Source organism: Rhamphochromis longiceps, linkage group LG7 (assembly GCF_057381845.1).
Source record: "Rhamphochromis longiceps isolate RC_006_pf linkage group LG7, R_longiceps_female_GT1.1, whole genome shotgun sequence".
NCBI classification, from domain to species: Eukaryota; Metazoa; Chordata; class Actinopteri; order Cichliformes; family Cichlidae; genus Rhamphochromis; species Rhamphochromis longiceps.
The window spans coordinates 21,942,326-21,961,141 of NC_140563.1; the positions used below are offsets into that span (position 1 = coordinate 21,942,326).

General features: G+C 41.2%; 2 protein-coding genes across 12 annotated transcripts in view; both read left to right on the plus strand.

The window, feature by feature from the left end:
* The window catches only part of LOC146665268 (unconventional myosin-IXAb-like), a 167,222-nt gene extending 157,535 nt beyond the window's left edge, over positions 1-9,687 (plus strand). For 10 of the 11 annotated variants that reach the window (XM_085412818.1, XM_085412815.1, XM_085412819.1 and 7 more), the window contains 9 exons: positions 450-511; positions 961-1,153; positions 1,576-1,704; positions 1,818-1,923; positions 2,148-2,279; positions 2,554-2,677; positions 6,112-6,320; positions 6,593-6,735; positions 7,071-9,687. In XM_085412818.1, the coding sequence (XP_085268944.1) occupies positions 450-511; positions 961-1,153; positions 1,576-1,704; positions 1,818-1,923; positions 2,148-2,279; positions 2,554-2,677; positions 6,112-6,320; positions 6,593-6,735; positions 7,071-7,456 (1,484 nt within the window). In that variant the 3' untranslated portion in view covers positions 7,457-9,687. Of the gene's footprint in view, positions 1-449; positions 512-960; positions 1,154-1,575; positions 1,705-1,817; positions 1,924-2,147; positions 2,280-2,553; positions 2,678-4,113; positions 4,168-5,817; positions 5,839-6,111; positions 6,321-6,592; positions 6,736-7,070 lie in introns of all 11 variants that reach the window. The other variant, XM_085412826.1, reaches the window with a different exon arrangement.
* Positions 9,688-14,411: 4,724 nt separating this feature from the next.
* LOC146665269 (uncharacterized) lies at positions 14,412-17,721 on the plus strand. Its single transcript, XM_085411117.1, has 3 exons — positions 14,412-14,684; positions 14,817-14,868; positions 16,870-17,721. The coding sequence occupies exons 2-3, from the start codon at positions 14,817-14,819 to the stop codon at positions 17,403-17,405; spliced, it is 588 nt and encodes a 195-aa protein (XP_085267243.1). The 5' UTR covers positions 14,412-14,684; the 3' UTR covers positions 17,406-17,721.
* Positions 17,722-18,816: the final 1,095 nt, after the last annotated feature.

An 18,816-nucleotide genomic window follows, 5' to 3' on the forward strand; every position in this document is an offset into this window, starting at 1 on the left:
CACACACACACACACACACACACACACACACACACACACACACACACACACACATATATAAAAATACACACCAGCCGCAGATCCTAATGTTCTCCTAACTCACTTACCACACCACTCACACTCAAAACTGTGTAGTTTTTCTTTCCACTCACATGGCAGTCCTTACACACACACACATACGCAAAAAACTAACACACTTTCCCTGCGTGCCTGAGTGTCTGCAGAATTCGATTAAACCTCCCTCTCCTTTCATGAGTCCGTCTTCGATCTAGTTACAGAGCTCCATCTGCACTCTCTGAGAGCAGACATCCCATCCCGGCTCTCTGCCGCCTCCACGCTTGCCCTAGCCTTTGAGGTGGTAAATGTCTACAGCACCGACTGCCGCTGTCGTGACTGTGAGGAGTTTGTAGAAATGCCTCCCGTCTGATTGTCGTTTGTTTTGTCTACAGTGTGTCGCTACGCCTGCCACAGGAAGTGCTGTTCCAAAATGACCACGAAGTGCAGCAAGAAGGTAGGTGGAGTTCCTTTTTTTATGTGACACTTGTTTTAAGATGACACGGGTTCTCTCCGCCGTTCAAAATATGTAGCCAACAATCGAAATCACAGCGCAGTATAATCATTAGCTAAAATAATCACCTTTTGCCCTTTTGGTTTATTTTGTGGTTTGATGTCGTCTGAATGTGTTACAGTATGACTAAAGGAGTTTGTATCAAGTTTTTCTCCATTAATCCTACTGAAAGAATTTTAGCCCTGAAAGAAAGGAAGTCATAATAAATAAAAAGTCCCGTGCGTCATCAGTACACACAGATGTTTACCAGCTTTAGGTAGATATTACTGTATAATGCAGATGGGAGTTTACGTTTACGTCATCCTTCATCATCGAGCTGTAACGGTCACTGGTCTGTGCAGCCTGCCAGTGGTTCAGTTTAATGTGCAGCATTATTTACGTTTGCAAACAAGTACGACCCGGAGCTGTCGTCACGGCAGTTCAGCGTGGAGTTGTCGCGTCTGACCAGCGAGGAGCGCACCGTACCCCAGCTGGTGGAGAAGCTCATCAACTACATCGAGATGCACGGCCTCTACACAGAGGGCATCTACAGGAAGTCGGGCTCCACCAATAAGATCAAAGAACTCCGACAGGGGCTGGACACGGGTGAGGCTGACTCACAGATCAATGAGACACACATTCCAAATACATATTACAGGATTCCTGCCGGGGCGTTTAAAAGTGTGAAACAAGTCTGAAAGTCAAATTGAGAAAATAAAGATCCTAAAAAGTACGTGTCGCCATCCTAATGAGCTGGTTTTATGGGTGAAAATGTGTACTGTCATAAAAATGTGGTTTAGTTGGTGACTAATTATCACTAATTACAAAGTACAGCTGAGACAGATGGCACTGTTATGGAAAAAAATGAATTTTTAATGAGGACTAAAAGCTAAAATAAACTTGAATCCTGCCAGTTTTCGTGGCCGTTTATTAAATGATTTTTAAACTACATGTATGAACTACTGCATCATTTGGACCAAAGATCAAAGAGAAACCATGTTAACTTGTCTGAAATCATGCTCTTTCAGATGTCAGCAGCGTGAATCTGGATGACTACAATATCCACGTTATTGCCAGTGTGCTCAAACAGTGGCTCCGTGACCTGCCAAGCCCTCTCATGACCTTTGAACTCTACGAGGAGTTCCTGAGAGCCATGGGTAAACTCGTGCTTATGCTCTTTACCGTCTGTTTGCTGGTTTTCAGCCCAGGACCGAGTTAGCTTGAAAAAATGCGTTTGCCTGAACTCTGTGGTGTTTTTCTGCCTTTTCAGGTCAGCCAGACAAGCGGGAGGTGATCAACGGAGTGTATTCTGTGATCGACCAGCTCAGCAGGACACACCTCAGCACACTGGAGCGCCTCATCTTCCATCTGGTCAGGTGAGTGATGACTTGAATCAATATGACCAGGCAAACAGCTTGTGCCTGGAAAAAAGGGTTTTATAATAAGATCTGAATCATGTTTTTGAGCATCAGGTCGAAGCTGCAGAGGTTTCAGGGCCTATTATATATATTATTATTTTCACTAGTCGTCAGACACACTGGATTAGAGCTGTGTTCAGTGGGAATTGCACATCAGGATTAAAAGTATTATGCTGTTACAGGATTGCCCTGCAGGAGGAGACAAACAGGATGTCAGCCAACGCCCTCGCCATCGTGTTTGCTCCCTGCATCCTTCGCTGCCCCGACAGCATTGACCCACTGCAGAGCGTCCAAGACATCAGCAAGACCACAGCGTATGTTCACAAACTGACCCTGCAATTTTACAGTCATTATTCATTAAATGCCAGAAACCTGGTATACTGCTGTAATTACAGCTTAATAACATCTAAATGTAACTGCATCTTTGGGCTGATGTCAACAAAAAAAACTTCAGCCTCTTACATTTTGAAAAGGGGGTTTTCAAGAAAAACAAACATCTCCTTATCCAAGTGTGTCCAAGCCTATCATAGGGTACCAGAGCATCTCTGCTCTGTTTGCTTCCAATTTAAATGGCTCTCTGGTCCGCAGGTGTGTGGAGCTGATCATCAACGAGCAGATGAGCAAGTACAAGGCTCGTCTGAAGGACATCAGCAGTCTGGAGTTTGCAGAGAACAAAGCCAAGAGCAGGCTGACCCACATCAGGAGGTCCATGGTAAGATCAAAGTGCAGTAGGTGTTAGCATAGAGGCTGAGGTTGTCATTGAGCGAAAGTTTTTTATTTTTTATTTACTCCTTCCTCTCACTCCTCATCAAAATGGATCCGTTTTCAGCTCCACGAGCAGCTGGCATGGTTGTCGCCATGGCAGGAGTTCATTCCTGTGTGTTTCTTTACATGTGTCATCAACACTTTTTGCTGTGTTTTTCTTACACATGCAAAAAGGTGACCCAAAAAAAGCATTTGAAGGGGATGGACACTTGTTTGAATCATTCATTTGTGAATTATTCTGCTGTAATAATACCTCACAGGAGTTTAATTCTTTACGTCAAAGGTCTCTTTGGGACACATAAGATCATTTATACCAGGGAAACAATAACCTCAGAAGAAAAGTGTAAAGTTCTCAAAAGCACCCTAGTGGACTGACGTACTTTCCAACTGCGTAGTTTTAGTAAATGGTGATGATGCAGCCACTATTCATGCAAGTAATCGGCAAGAAACTGAGATAAGAGGTTCATTTAGGCAAAAAAAGCTACAAAAGATTCAAAATTGGAGAAATTGAAAATTTCAGCAGGAAGCAGCTCATGCCTAAATACAGTATGTAACATTATACAGTATACCTTCTATTACATGATTTCACCCAGGAATGCAATTATTGTACTCCCTAAGGAGCATCCTGCTGTGTAATCTGTCTTTCTGGAAAGCATTATTCGGGAAGATGAGCTAACTTGTGCTTCACAGGACAACCAAATTCCTCCAGCATCCACATGGATCCACACTTTCCAAATAAGAGTGTTTTTTAATGATTTGCAGGTTCAGAGCTATCTCGCCTGGATTTGTTCTTATAGGTAGAGCATGTGTAAAGTGCCACACGTCCATGGTTGTTGTTTTCTGGGCCAGATCTGGTCAGCCAGTCACAGTAGACCCTAGTTCCCAACTTCCCACAGCAGACCCTTGTTGGGCTCTTACATAGTTTTTGCTGTCATAAAACTGCAATGCACCAAGGACAAAAAACAAAAGCAAAGACACATTAACTGGTGAGAGAAACAGAAATGTCTGAGTTTTATCTTTGTTGAAAAGTGAAAGGTGAAAAGTCGTCTTTTGAGGCTGTTACAAAGACTTGCATTCAGCCTAGTATGAATCATGAATTCACGTTTGCCCACTTAGGAATTTCCTGTTAATTAACTTTTTAATCGAACCTCAGCATTGTTCAGTTGCCTATCAATTCCTCCCTCGGCGTCTTTTTACACTGGGTATTTTCTGGTTGGGAAGATTTCTTCAGATCTTTCTCTTTCTAACCAACTGTAGCTCATTTTAATCTGGAAACCTCTTTTGACCTGTAAAATAACCAGATCCATACTAAAATGATAACCTTCACCGCTCCTTAATCCTAACCTGTCCTTCCTCCTTTCCTCCCCCACACCCTCCTTCCAGAAACCCGTACTAATTGCCGTTAGGTTTATGAGCATTACCCGCACTACCACCCCGGTATGTATGCCCCTCCCACAACATGTACCCGCCCACCACCAGTCCTGTCCTGTCCATCAGTCTCTTAATTCCGTCCACTCATGCCGTCTGTAACACCACTCATCTCATATACCTGTAAGCTACTTCTATGTCAGGTGTCTGACTCTTTGTTTGTGTTGCTGTTTTGTTATCAGTGGGTTGGCTAACATGCAGCGCAGCAAATCATACAACACCAGAAGTCTTTCAGCTGGCATTGTTATATCGTTTATTATAGCAACGTGGCCTCTGGCAGCCAGGTCGGGTGTTTGTATTAAATAATTAACATTGCTGGTAATCATTTTCTCACAGTTTCAGTTGTAATTTGAAATAATGTATGTAATGTATGTCTTCTGTTTAGCAACTGATTATTGATTATATTGATGATAATCAGAAGTATAGGAAGGTGGAGAGGGTCTGTAAGCACAACTGTACTCAAATAAAAACATTAGCTCGTTTATTTATTGTATTAATATTAAGTATTATTACGTTTAATATTAGCTATAAGTTATTGCTTCAATTCTTTTTAAATATACTGGTTTGTCGTCATCATTAGCAGTATATCAAAAGAGGCCGACTTCAACATCATAAAACTGTATAAAAGAGATGGATGTAGCCATTGATGAACTATTTTAAATCAGGATTTTTTTTTATTGGCCAGCAGGGGGCAGCTCGTCTGGTTGCCATAAGAAATCAGACTGTAGAAGTCAATGGGGAAAAACGACCTTTTTGCTACAGTCATTTATGACCTCAGTAAACATTTTCTTCATACCCTTCATAAAGCCTGGTGTTCATCTTAGACTACAAGAGACGGCAAAGCAGCTTGTGCTTTAGCTAATGGCTGCTTTATGTTCACAGCAGTCCACAGCTACATGAGGATACGGTGTCCGTAGTTTCTCTGTCTCTGGTTTCAAAAAGCCTCGACAACAGAAGACGAAATGTTCAAATTGACGCTTTAAATCAATGGCTGCTACAGTCTAAAGTTGACTTTACAGTCAAGCAAAAGTTGAACAACTGACCTTTAAGTCAAATAAGCCACAGCATTTTAAACACAAAACAGTGTTTATGTGCAGTGTAGCCTCTCCAAGCATTGTTGTTTGTATAAACTGTATTTATACACTACATTGTTTCTCAGATAATGTACTGTAGCTTTGTTGTTTGTGTAGATTTAATTATTAATATAAACATAAATAGTGATGTTCTGTGAAGTCTGGAGGGAGGCAAAGTAAGCCATTATCTTGACTAGTACATAGTAAGCATATATATATATATATATATATATTAGCTACATCCAGATGTTCCATAGGAGACATCTTCTCACATTAAAAGACTTTGTGCCGTGTTCACACTTGACGTTTAACATTTCCAAAAACAAACTGCACTATAAATAAACCCTGAAAATAGAAAGCATATGCTTTCGGCTACGAAAGCATTGAGGCTAACTTAATAACATCAACTATTTCAGGTTAGCAGAGCTGCATCATAAGCAGTAGTGTGCATTTCTACAGCTTCACGGCTGCCGTCACTGTTCTTTAATCACTGCTGAATGTTTATGCTTCTCTCAAAAAAGGCAGCTCACTAACTGTAGCCCCACTGATCGCTCTTTGCTTTCTGTTTCTGTTTTACAATGTACAGCCTAACACAGCTAAAGTTAAGGTAATGCCAACCTGTGTGTGTGTATGAAGTGATTGTGTGTAACTGTTCGTAGTGATTATCACCTGACCTCATAGTCTTTCTTTTTAGCAGTGATGTGGTGAACTGTGCTCAGTCTATCTAGTCAGTATGTGGTCAGAGCATCCACCTACACCTGTAGCAGCTTAGCTTTGTGTGCTTCATCACTGTCTCTCCCTGAACATTCTGGTCACTTTGGACTTCCGCTAACACACTGTCTCTATAAGTGTGTGTGTGTGTGTGTGTGTGTACTTGCAGAGCAAAAGCCGTGTTTGGCAAAGCACCACCCACACGACCTCACCTCCTCTCAGCCCCAGAGCGCCCTCTGGGGTTGATGGAGAAACTGCCGTAGGAGGAGGAGGAGTGGAGGACGCAGCAGAGGCCGTGCTCAGTGACCAGCAGGAGCTGGCGATGCAGCAGGAGGAGCGAATCCTCGCAGAGCAGATTGAGAGTCTGCAGAAAGAAAAGTATGCCGTTTCTGTGGTCATACTGTTACATTTAAGTTGTGCATTCCTGTTACACATGTTACATATTTAAAGTCAGACAACAGTGCAGGCTTTAAAACCACCTAAAAACTAATGTAACTAATGTCACCTGGAAACTCAGAGCAAACATAAAATTTATTTTTGTTCTGTCTTGTAGCTGCCGTGTGCTTCTATGTGGATGGCTTTGGGTCAGTTGCATACAGTAATAAATATCCCAAAACTTAAAATATGACCTTTAATGTGTCTGTCAACAGGGAGGAGCTGACCTATGAAATGTTGATCCTGGAGCCGCGAGCATCCGATGATGAAACTCCTGAATCTGAAGCCTCCATCGGTACAGCAGACAGCTCAGAGAATATCACCATGGATACGGAGGGAGCCACCTCTGACCCCTCTGGTGCGTGTCAGTGTTTGTGTTCATGTTTCAGTCCCTGCTTACTGTGACTAACTGCAGGTAACGATGTAATCCAAAGATCCTATATAAATGCTGCCAACTCACACTCTCACTCAACCTTCATCATCCTTATATTCGTTTAAGGTAATGGCTTAATGGCTCCAGGTAAAGTCAGCTAATCATATTCTATTTATGTCTAATAAAGGATAACCATGTGAAATTGTCTACATGAAAGTAAATTTTCCTAATTTTGTAATTCAATTAGTTGCTTTTTGTGTAATAAATAATAATAATAACTCTCTCTTATCACTGCCATCTTTGTGTGTTCTTCTTCACAGATCGCGGCACAATCCGATCCAGAAAGTCAGAGGCGAAGAGCAGGCGAGCTCTGCGACGCCAGCCCGACTCCCAGGATTCAGCAGACTCCACTTCCACCGTCTCCTCCTATCACCCTTCCTCCTCTCTCTCCTCCAACGCGTCTGGTTCTCCTTCCCCTCACTACAGGTTCCGTTCCTCCTCCTCCGGGCCCTTACTCACCTCCTGCAGCCTGGGGACCCCTTTGGCTGAGGCAGAGGGGGGCCAAAGTACCGGGAAAACGCGGCACAGGCTCAGGCTGAGCCGCAGCTCGCCACGGGAGCCCTCGGGAAGCCATCGGAGGGAGTCGGACTTCGGCTCAGGGCCGCAGCAGCTGGTTCTGTACGGCAACAACGAGTTCATGGTTTGACCCCGAAACGACCATTCGCGGGAGGCTGAGTGAGAACGGGAGGAAGACGAGTTTAGGGCAGAATGAGGCTGGTCATGGGGCAAGGTTTACGCCAAGAGTCGCCTGTTGCCCCTCCTTGGTGCCCAGCCTTACCTCCTCCCTTGGTCCAGTCAAAGCAGGAAGGCGATTCTGACAGAGAGGGACAAAAACAGCAGCTGGTCACTGAAGGATGACTGACGACTAATGTGAAATCTGGAGAGAAGCAAAAAGACAAGTTTAACTGTGTTCGCTGATCCTCTGATCTGAATCGTTTGACCCCTGCTGGAGCCCCAGGGGTCAGTCAGAGGAGAGGGAGGGGTGGGGGAAGAGGAACGGAAGGACGGGTGGCGAGACACAGGACACCACACCCACACCTGCAAAGCCAAACCTTTCAGAGCCTCGTCTTTATTTTTTAGCATGCGGGCAGATGGTGAAAGCCCCCCAAAAGAAATGTAGCCATACTGACCGAACTGGCGGACAACCAACTTGTCTGTAACCAGCACCAAGCTAAGTCTGCTTTTCTCGTTTACACAGGACACACCAGCCAAGAGGCTGCATGCTTCTCCATCACAATTTTTCTTCAGTTTGAAGGAACTGTCTCTTACAGCTGTATGTTAATTATTATTATTATTGTTATTATTATATTAAAGAGGAGGAAAAAAGGTGTACATAAAGAGACAGTCCAGTGCTGCTGCTGGGTTGCTCATCGGTGATCAGTCTCTACGGCCTGTTTTGCAAATATAAGTATCTGAAATTCAGGTTCCACTTTTGTTTCTGTGTCGGTTCTCCTCTGTTTACTGCTGGCTTCTCTCTTTTTTAATATTACACAATGAACAGAGAGCACTTTGGTTGCACTCTTGAGTCGTAAAAGAATTTGGAAAAAAAAATGAAAGAAAAAAAAGCCACCAACCTGCGGTTGTAGCGCAGAGCGTCGGGTGTCACGCGAACTTGACCTGCAGTATGAGATGTCAGTCAGCCATACGTGTTTTGTTCTGTCTTTCTTTGCCCGCAGCCTTTTATTACCCCCCACCCCCACATTTCAGAAACATCAGTGTTACTGCGTCAGAACTTGAATTTTTTCTCTTTTAATATATATTATTGCTGTATTATAGTGTACATGTTGGTATTGCTGTCAATAGTTTTTGTTCAGATGAAAGCCATCGTTTTGTTTTTTCTTTCCAATCTTTATTATTTGTTGGAGTGAGTGAACGAGTGAATGATCCCTTCCATTTTTATCAGCTCCCACTTTGTGCATGTTTAGCCTCTCCTCCGTAAATATGCTTAATGGAAGGACTGAAAAGAAGAAGCAGCTCTACATCCGTCGTGTGACACTAAAACTAACTGATGTGAGCTTACAAGGGTTAGTCTGAGCTTTACTGCACCTGTGGGGAAACACTTGCACTCATCATGCACTCAAACCGTCCGCGATGTCCTCTGAGCCATGCCTGTTCTTCTTCTTCACCAGTACAGTAGCTCCTCTTCTCTCCCGGCTCTGGCTGTGATAAGTAGCATTTAATCTGCCTGTTAACCTGTCAACAAAAAAAAAACTAGTAGCAACTAACTCAAACCGTCCGTGTGTTTCTGCATATTCTTCCTCTCTTTCCTGTCTCTGTCCATAAAGTATCCAAACAGTATCCGTGTGATGTTGAGATTCTTCTCAGTAGCTAAACAGCGATCATGTCTCCGTGATAAAGCTGCGATCTCTCTTTGCTTGCCGCGTCTCTGGAGGAACTTTAAAAGCTGGAAGTCTCAGTGATGATTTAGTGTGTGTTTTTTGGTTTTTTTTAGTATCACTTTGAACCATTTAGACATTAAAAAAAACCTGTTTTCGGAGTTGAGCTGAAAGGGCATGGCTGATTCTGGTCAAATGTCTTTTAGCTGATATTTGATGGGATGATGTTTGTTGTGTATGTCTAAGCTGTCCATGTGGAGAAAAAAGAAGAAAAAAAAGGAAAAAGTGAATGTACCTATCACTGGAAGGCATGCTCTGCTTTCTTTGGTTGTTTTTTGGTTTTGTTCCTCTTTTATACACAGTGTATGTGCTATTTATGATCATGCTTTTGGGATGTACATTGATTTAAAAAGAATCTGTTATAAAAAGGTGTTATAAAAGGATATATTATCCTGTGTACGGTTCATTATCTACTATTACTCATGGCGACATTTTAGCAGGCCATACTCAGTCACTCATTTTTTGTGCTATAAAGCAAAAAGCAAAAAAACAAAACAAAAAAAGAGCCTTGTGTCTGTCTGCGCCACTCTGGACACAGTTATCACAGTATGTATGTATAAGGTGCGATTTGTGTTACATTTCCTCTTTTTTTTAATGATATAAACATGTCTATGGTTGTAAGAAGAAAAAAAAGACTGAGGGAAAATCCATCTGCTTATTAAAAAAGCAAAATTGCAGCCAAGCACGAGTGAGTTGAGTCATCTTTTGAACCTGACTTCACGAACCAAAAGAAGCTCACACAATCATTCACTCGGTCAACACCAACAAAGATCCAACCTGAAATAAAATCACAAGAGATGTCTTCGCTTGTGCAGAGCCCACCTGCAGTACCACCACCCACCACTAGTGGGAACTGTCCCACAGTTTGAGAACCTAAGAGGAACGTATAAATCTTTAAAATAAACATTTGTTGTTAAGGAAGCATATTAATTCATTGAGCTAGAGGGCTTTCATCTACTCCAGATATTTATGAATTGTCATTTATGTTCTGTGACGCGCAAGGGCGTAGATTTGGTTTTGGCATTGGTGGGGACGGATGATTCAACCACTGAACTCTGCCCTGTTTCTTTTTCTTTTTCTTTTTGTTTTGCTTCTTAATAAAAAGAGGAGAAATATACTTGCCTACATATACTATTCTACGTGCTTTTAAACCATTTAAAATCACAATTCATAGTTTTATATGTGAATTATATAATGTTAAATTACTATTAAACAAATGACTAAGTATTTTAGGCTTTAGTGTACTTCAGCCATAATCCATATAAATCAGGTATCATACAAAAATAAAAATAGCTTCAAATACAGTCATGACAATAAAAGAATATGACTTTAAGGACTTAACATCATTACTTCAGTTACAGTACACCAACATCTGTTATACTTTGGCACTAAGGGAACACTGAATGACCTGCTGGTTTTTGTCCATAAAACTACTCATCTAAGATTACCACAAAGTAAAAGATCTCTCAGCAAAATTATGCAACAGTTTAGGCACAATTGCCCCGATCAAATCAGTGAGCTGAGATTTTCTGTTCTAAACATGAACTACTGTTACAGCGACAGACATGGACTACTGGTGTCCCACACAACAACTCGATGTCCACTATGTGAAGGAGCCAAACACATGCCTGCTCCTCTCGTTAACTGAGATAAACTGCTGGCATATTTGTTTTACATCTATACTGTCCAGTCTCTCCTGGTGGACATACAGCAGCATTGTTTAATCTCATTTGAGTCATTGTTGACCTTAGCCATCTTTTTAGTCTTCTGAGAGCACTGAAGCTTCTTTCAGCCTCAGTACCTGCGTTTTATCCTCAGATTACAATTATTATTCTATGCTTGATGTGCCTCACCTTTGGCCCTGGCTCTTCCCCTCTGACTGCACTAGGACATATTGCTACCTGATAAAATAACACATTGATTCGTGCCATATAAAAAGTGAGACATGTCAATTCAGATTCTTTGTCAAATATACACTAGTGAATCAATTTACATCAGCAGCCTAACAATTATTGTCATGATAATAAATACTAGTTAATCTATAGCACCAAATCATCAGTCAGTCACCTGTGACCTCGCCTCTTCACCTCTGTCTGAGCTACAACATGGCAGAGCTGCCTCTGTCACCTGATGAATAACAGTGAGACATTCCACATACATGCAGTCACATATGTGCCTCATGATCCAATTTCACCTGTGATCTTGCATCACCATTGCTCTCTGAGCTTTGTGTTGGTTCTTCTGTCACCTGACAAATAGGACATACATGACAATAAAATGTGGAGCTGCTTCAGTGTTTCTGTCAATTTGTGCAGATCTTGACTCATCAGTAATGTTTGCAGGGTGAGTGCATTTTTAAAACAATTTGTGCAAACTGCAATACAAGGTGGATATTTGCAAAATCATGACTACCTCATGACATTTTGTCTCAAAAATTAACCCTATGAATATGTCAGTACCATTAGGATGAAATTATTGTGTCACCAACATTTTAACGTTAGACATATAATTTTAACAGCCTCTGTAAACTAATATCCTGGCTGCTCGAGGCTGCCGTTTTCTCTGACAGTTTCAGTCAAAATTAGAAATGCTGCTCTGAGACTGAGAGAACTAATACTGCTGCCTGTTGTGCAGTTAGTTTCCAAAACACATTATTCGTGGTTACATACAATTTTAGACTGATGTGGGCCAAAGCCTAGCATAACCTGTAATGTTATTATGACGGACACATTTTATGAGTTAATTTGGCTTTAAGTGACTTACAGGTTTCTTTGAAAAATACTTATATCCGGGTTCTTCCTTTTTGCTGCCATCCTCCTCGCAGCGCAGGTTTGCCGCTGCTAAAACTAAACAGAGCTCCATGAAATGCACAGCCAATCACATTGGCCATATTTGTCACATGAGGTAGGACTCCAGTAGAGGACGTAATTTAACTCTTTCTGCACCGCTGGGTGAATGAGACGTTGACAGATCGTTTTTGTTTTCTTTCTATCGGGTTTGATTTTCTTTACTCGAATAGATCAAATTATTGGTGGGGACAATTCAATAATCTGGTTCAGCGATTGGTGGGGACATGTCCCTTCCGTCCATGCCAAATCTACGCCCTTGGTGACGCGTCATTGGGCTGTAGTGTAGTGCAGTGTTTTCCCAACCACACATAGGTGTGCCGTGGAGGATTATCTAGCATGAGTAGTGGTCAGAAGAAAGCGAGAAGGGCATACTCGGGACAAACCGAGCCAATTCAAAACAAAAACTATCAATATGCTTTTGTGGCATTTTTGTTTGGTGTGATTTTTCTGATGTGAAATATGTGCTGTGGCTCCAAAAGGTTGGGAAACACTGCTCTAGTGCCACCATCAGTGCAGAGAAAGACATGGAGGGTGCGAGAGGATAAACCAGATGAATAAAAGAAAAATTAGAATTTATTAACACAGAGTATTTCTTTTCTACAACAGTTATCCAATAAGATTTGCTCCAGAGGAAACAGGGGAAACTGCAATCAGAAACAGTTACATAAGCTTTTTGTGTTGGCACCACACCTTCTCACCTCTGTGATCGTCTTCATGCTGATGTGTTTTGAGTGATGTGTGGTATGTTTTTTTTAAGCTCAGGTTCAGATAGAAAAGGTCTGAATACAATATATTGATTTTTACGTTATAGCCTAATAGTGAAGGGATTTTTTTCTCCAAATTTTATCTAAAATAACATAATGCGTTAAAGCCACGTACCACTGAATTACTCATATAATTATCCGAGTACATAAAAAAGAAACAAAAACCAGCCTTATTTTAAGTGAATGCATGATACTTTCACAACCACAGTGTGAAAAACTAAGTGCACCCTTTGCACTTCCATAGGAATAAAGAGAGTAAGTAGCAGAAAATGTCACCTCCTCTATAAAAGCAGAAGTTTTGTCTGTTTGCAGGTCTGGAGCACTCAGGTGTTTGTTAACACAATGTGAAGAAGGAAAGGCATCGACAATGGTCTTAGAGAAGCAATGAGCTGCTGCACATCAACCTGCAAAGGTTATACATCTATGGTCCAGTGAGAAAGATTATTCACAGCTGAAAAATAGTCAACAGAATGTCCCAGTAATTTCAACCCAAGGTCTGATTTCTAAAAAAACAAAACAAACAAAAGACATGGCAGTACAGCCTGAGGAGGTTTTGGTCAGTCACTTCAAGGTCCCCAGCCCAAATCACCATCCCCCCGCCACGGTGCCTGACAGTTGATAAGAAGTGTTTGTTATGCTGCATTTAATTTTCTCTAAATGTAGATCTGTGCATTTTGGCCAAACGTCTCCGCTTCGCTCTCGTCTATCCAAAGGACATTGGTTCAACAACTCTTGTGGTTTGCTCAGATGCAACTTGGCAAACCGAAGAATACCAAAGTTCTCTAACGTGTGAGTCAAGTGTGTCCAACGGTTAATGCTTGGAGAAAACTGGGTTGTGCAACAGGACAATGGCCCCAAGTGCAGCAGCAAATCTACAATGTCTGAAAATGAATGGATCAAGGTGCTGCAATGATCCAGTCAAAGTCCAGATCTCAGCTTGACTGGAATGCTGTGTATGAATGAAACACCATAAAGCTCAGTGAACCGAAACAGACTAACCGCTGTGAGAGCGGACCACAATTTCCTCACTACTATGTGATAAAGTCACACAGTAAATAATTACATCAAGTTACTGTTTCTGAAGGTGTCTACAAACTTTCACAGAACAGCAGAGGGGCTGTGAAAACGTTTATACTGGACTATAGGAAAATGATCAATCATGAGCATCCCTGGTTGGTAGAAGGTGGCAGCAAACGAGCGCAAGATAAAATAAAATAAAATACTTCGCAGAATATTTATAATACTGTAGAATACGTTTTTTGTTGATGTTGTTTTGCTTTTTTTGGGGGGGGGGGGTGTTGTTTTTTACCGTCTTTAACAGCTTTTTAAAAACTTTTTATTTCAAATTACTTCAAAATCATTACGGTCACACTCTACTTTTTAAAGTTTCGCTTAATAGTGTAACTTTTTAAAAATATGAATTTCTTTATATTTGTATTTTGTGTCATACAGTCACTGTATTATTATTTATTCATTTATATAACATAGGCTATTCAAATCTACGGTTTGCCGTAGAACAAAAACCGTGTGTCATCTAGCGGCTCAAAAATGAAAGTGAACGAACAGCAGAGAAGTTTCCACGTTTACCGAGAAACGTGCGTGTGAGTGTGTTTCTACCGCTGGCACATTCACGGACGTTCAGAGCGGGCCGAACGAGCAGGAAGGAGACTGGTTAGAAGGAAGAAAAAAAGAGTTTCTCTTCCACTAAAATGAAAGCAGGGCGCAGTTTTAAGTTGTGAAATGTCGTGGCGGGGGTTCACCTGCTGGGCCCTCCCTGAGGAGTCCGCATAAGTACATTTATTCTCTCCAGCTGACTTCACATCTGTCACAAGGCTCAGCAGACTTAGCAACCTGCAGGCTGCACGGTGAGTTCAATACACGCTCTCAGTGACTGACTACAGCTGTGACTGAGGAGGCAAAATTAACTTTAAAAAGGTTCCGTTTAAACACTGACTGTTGTTGTTTGTTGTTGTTTTGTTTTAATTTTTCATCTGCAGATGGCTCAAGACAGAACTGTTGTTTTCTTTGACCTGGAAACCACTGGATTAGGTACTAATCTAATAATATAACGTTTCTTGTTGTATTTTGTTTTATTTTATGTTATTTTAGATAGAGCTTTTTTGGAGTAACTTAAACCTCAGCATCACTGGATGTCAATGAAATGAAAGCAGTAGTTACATGCAGTTGCAACTCTGTGCCTTGCCTAATACTGCATTCACCAATTTACCAAAACAGAATTACAACACGCTTTAAGCACCAAAACATCACTTTATTTACTTGATAGACGGCCGCTGCTGCACTTAGTTTTTTTTGTTTTAAAAAATAAATAAATATATATTTTATGGGACAAACTTCCTAGATCAGTGATCCCCTACATTACCTTGTGTTGTTCACACATAAAAAAATGTACTGATATTATCCATCATGTCTTTCCAATCCAATCTGAAGGCTTTACCTGCCAACACACGCGCGTGTGCACATCATGTAAAGCCCTTACTCTACGCGATAAGGAGGGTGGTAGTTTTTTACTGCTGTCTAATCTAATCTTACACTTGTCAGCCTTCCGTTTCCTCAAGCTCTCTTTGAGGGATTATAAAAAGTGTCAGGCAGCTTTAAACAAAAAACAAACAAACAAAAAGCACAGAAACCACGGCTGTGCCCACGTGCTAGTATCATACATGTTCTGCATTATATGAACAGTACATTTAACATTAAATACACACTCGTGTTTCAGGACTGCATGGCTGCAGTTAATTTGAGAAAGAGTTCAGCAGATTACTCAGTGGAAACCACAGCACTGTTCAGTTAGGAAGTCAGTCAAAATTATATTTCCTGTCATCGTTGGGACATAAGACACGCCATAGATGAAACCAGATGCTGATTTCGTTTCTGTGATTTGAGCTAGCGTGGGTGTGAGAATGGCCTCATAGGCCAGGCATGTTGGTGTCACACGTCTTGGCAGGAGTCCATTAAAGAGAGGCGTGTTACTGACGTCAGTATAAGCGGGATCAGCAAACAGCCCTACCTGCAGGACAAAAAGAACAGCACGCAGAGAGCTGAAGATTAACAACAGCAGCTGATGATATTTTCATTTTCACTGTAATCTACAAATAGGGAGTGATTATCTGTTATCACTTCCTGATAACAAACATTATGTGTTTTTGTCTATTTATTTATGTTTAATACATCTACCGGCCATTTTTTAATGTTGCGTAATTCTCCAGTGGACTTGCATCCAGAAAATACAATAAGCTGTTTTCCATCATCTTCTGATTCACACTCAGTCATTTCAATCTGGAAGCAGCCCTGAAATGTGAAGGAAAAACTGTTCAGTTCACAAAATAGAAAGAAGGGTTATCCCTATCAGGCGTAACATCCTGAAAGGTGCAGAAACTATCATCCAGCACAACAAAGAGAATGTTCGAGCCCCAACTCCTGCACAAATGTATGTCTAGGCACCTCTCCCATTTGTTTGAAAACTAACCACACAAAAACTTGCATGCTCTGTAGCATCCTCAAGACTGTCTGTTTTCTAGTGCTGTGCGATACTGTAAATTTTGGTATCGATCCAATACCAAGTGGATTAAGAGCAGTATTGCCGATACCGATACCTTTAACTTATAAGGGGAGCTTATGTAGGTCAGAGCTGTGTGTCATGATTTATTAGCTGAATTATCATAAATTTGCTTATTCCTGAGTACATTTTAATGAACACCAACACAACAGTGTTGGGATTTTAACTACATACGATTGTGTTAGTATCGATCCAATACCAGTGTTGGTATCGATATTGCGATAGATCTGCCCACCAGTACTGTTTTCAGCATTTCTGTCAAGGTATCCATGTGAGTGACAGATGTTAAGAGTGGTGTAAGATTTCTCATCTAAGTCTTGACAAGGATAGAAATATTAACATTATAACCTGACAAACTATTGCTTTTAAATGGGAAGCTATCATCCTGTTCATGTTGCACTGCTTTCTGCAAAAAGACTGTTCTATTATAACTTGTGGTTATCTGTTTTTCCTTTTGTCCCGTCTTCTATTTTCAGACACCACGGTGTGTGACATCATTCAGCTCGGCGCCATCTGTGAAGACAGGATCTTTAATGTCTACATCCTCCCCCGCCAGCCTCTCACAGAGAGCGCAAAACGTGTCACGGGCTTCACCGTCAGCAACAACCGCCTCTTTCTCCACGGGGTTCCCGTGGACACCATCCCTCTTGCGGAGGCTCTCACTAATTTCATCGCCTTCCTGCGCTCCTTCCACCGTCCAGTGCTGCTGGTGGCCCACAATGCAAAGCGCTTTGATGCACCTGTGCTCACCAGGTGGCTGCAGAATTGCTCCCTCCTGCAGCAGTTCCAACAGGTGGTGTCTGGGTTCCTGGACACCTTCTTGCTTAGCAAGGACCTGTTTCGTCTGAGCAGTTACTCCCAGGAGTCCATGGTCCGGCTCTTCCTGGGAAAAAGCTACGACGCTCATAATGCTGTGGAGGATGCCAAAATGCTGCAGGAGCTGTACAAGGCCTGGAGACCTACCACATTTAGCGTCTCCAATTGTACCTTCGGGACAAAGCAAAAATATTAAATAATTTTAATAAATAAAATAAATAATGTTAAAGCTGACCTTTTATTTGCTGTTATGTTCAGGTCAGTGGACAAACAGGAACAAATAAAATGGAGTATGTGTGGTCATAAGTTATCAAGATTTAACTTATTTACTGTTAAATGTAATGTAATGTGTCACATGCAGTGCAATCTTCCTTTTCTGTTTCCCTTTGATCTCATTGAGGCCTTTTTGTAGCCTCTGTGGACCAAAATGCAATGGGTCTGCAAAATATTTTGTTTTTTAAAAAAAAAGAGCATTACCCACATCTTTCTCAGCCTTAATAAAAGATCTGCTACTACAAAGTGTCTCTCTGTGGTTTCTAAGGTTCAACTGATTCTGTTTTATCCCAGGTTTCTATAAGAGCAGGAAATGACACCTTTAAACGTTTTTTTTTTTTTAGGTTAATAGCGATAATATATCCATAAGCACCCCAAGGTGAAGAAATACAGACAGGCTTTGAATGCTGCCTTGTTTTCATTGTCGCTAATAAAGTCTCGTACAAACATCAGCTAACGACAGGAGCGAGAACAGCCTGGAAAGCCTTAAGAGAGATAAAATAAATATAACTTTGATATGAACTAAAGTCTTTTTGTTGTTATTTCGTTATTGTATTTTGTGGCGTGGTGGCGGGGAAAGAACTCAACTAAGTATATCTGGTATACTTATCCGGCAGTATTTCCTAAATGTATATTAAATTGCAAACCATTGGAAAGAGATCAACAAATGTCGTGTAGCTGTGATCATTTTTGGCTGGATACACTAGGTGGAAGCAGCGATTTCTAATCCAAGGTACCTCAACCAAAGAAGAAGCACAGAGGCGAGCGATCCTTTCTAACTAACGGTGAGCAAAGTCCTGAAAAATCAAGCCGCGTTTTATTTATTTTTTTAGAAATCAGAGAAGGTATATTTCAAGATATTCTAAAACACACCCGGATTTTTTAAATGAAATAGGCTATTATCACAATATTTTTTTGGCTATCATGTCTGATCTCTCTTGTTCTCTTCTTCATCTCTAGGTTGGTGCTCCCTGCTCCGACTTTCTCCTCCTCTTTCTCACACGCTGCTGAATTTATCCTTGTGTGTCAGAGGTGCAAAGCCATAAGAATGAACAATAAATAGAACTGAAACTTTTTGGGTTGTTATTTAATTATTGAATTCTGTGAAGTGGAGGCGTAAAAAGAGCTCAGGTTATTTAATTAAGTGGTACTAGCAAACATAGGGAACATACATACATCTGCAGCCATGCAGCTGCACTGCTTTTTTAAGGTTGAGTGAGGATGGGAAGAACAGACAAAGAAACCACATGCTCAAAAATAAACAATAAATTGACCTCCCCAAAGGGATTAATAAAGTTCTATTCTATGCTCTACGTTAAGAGACCTGTTTTAAT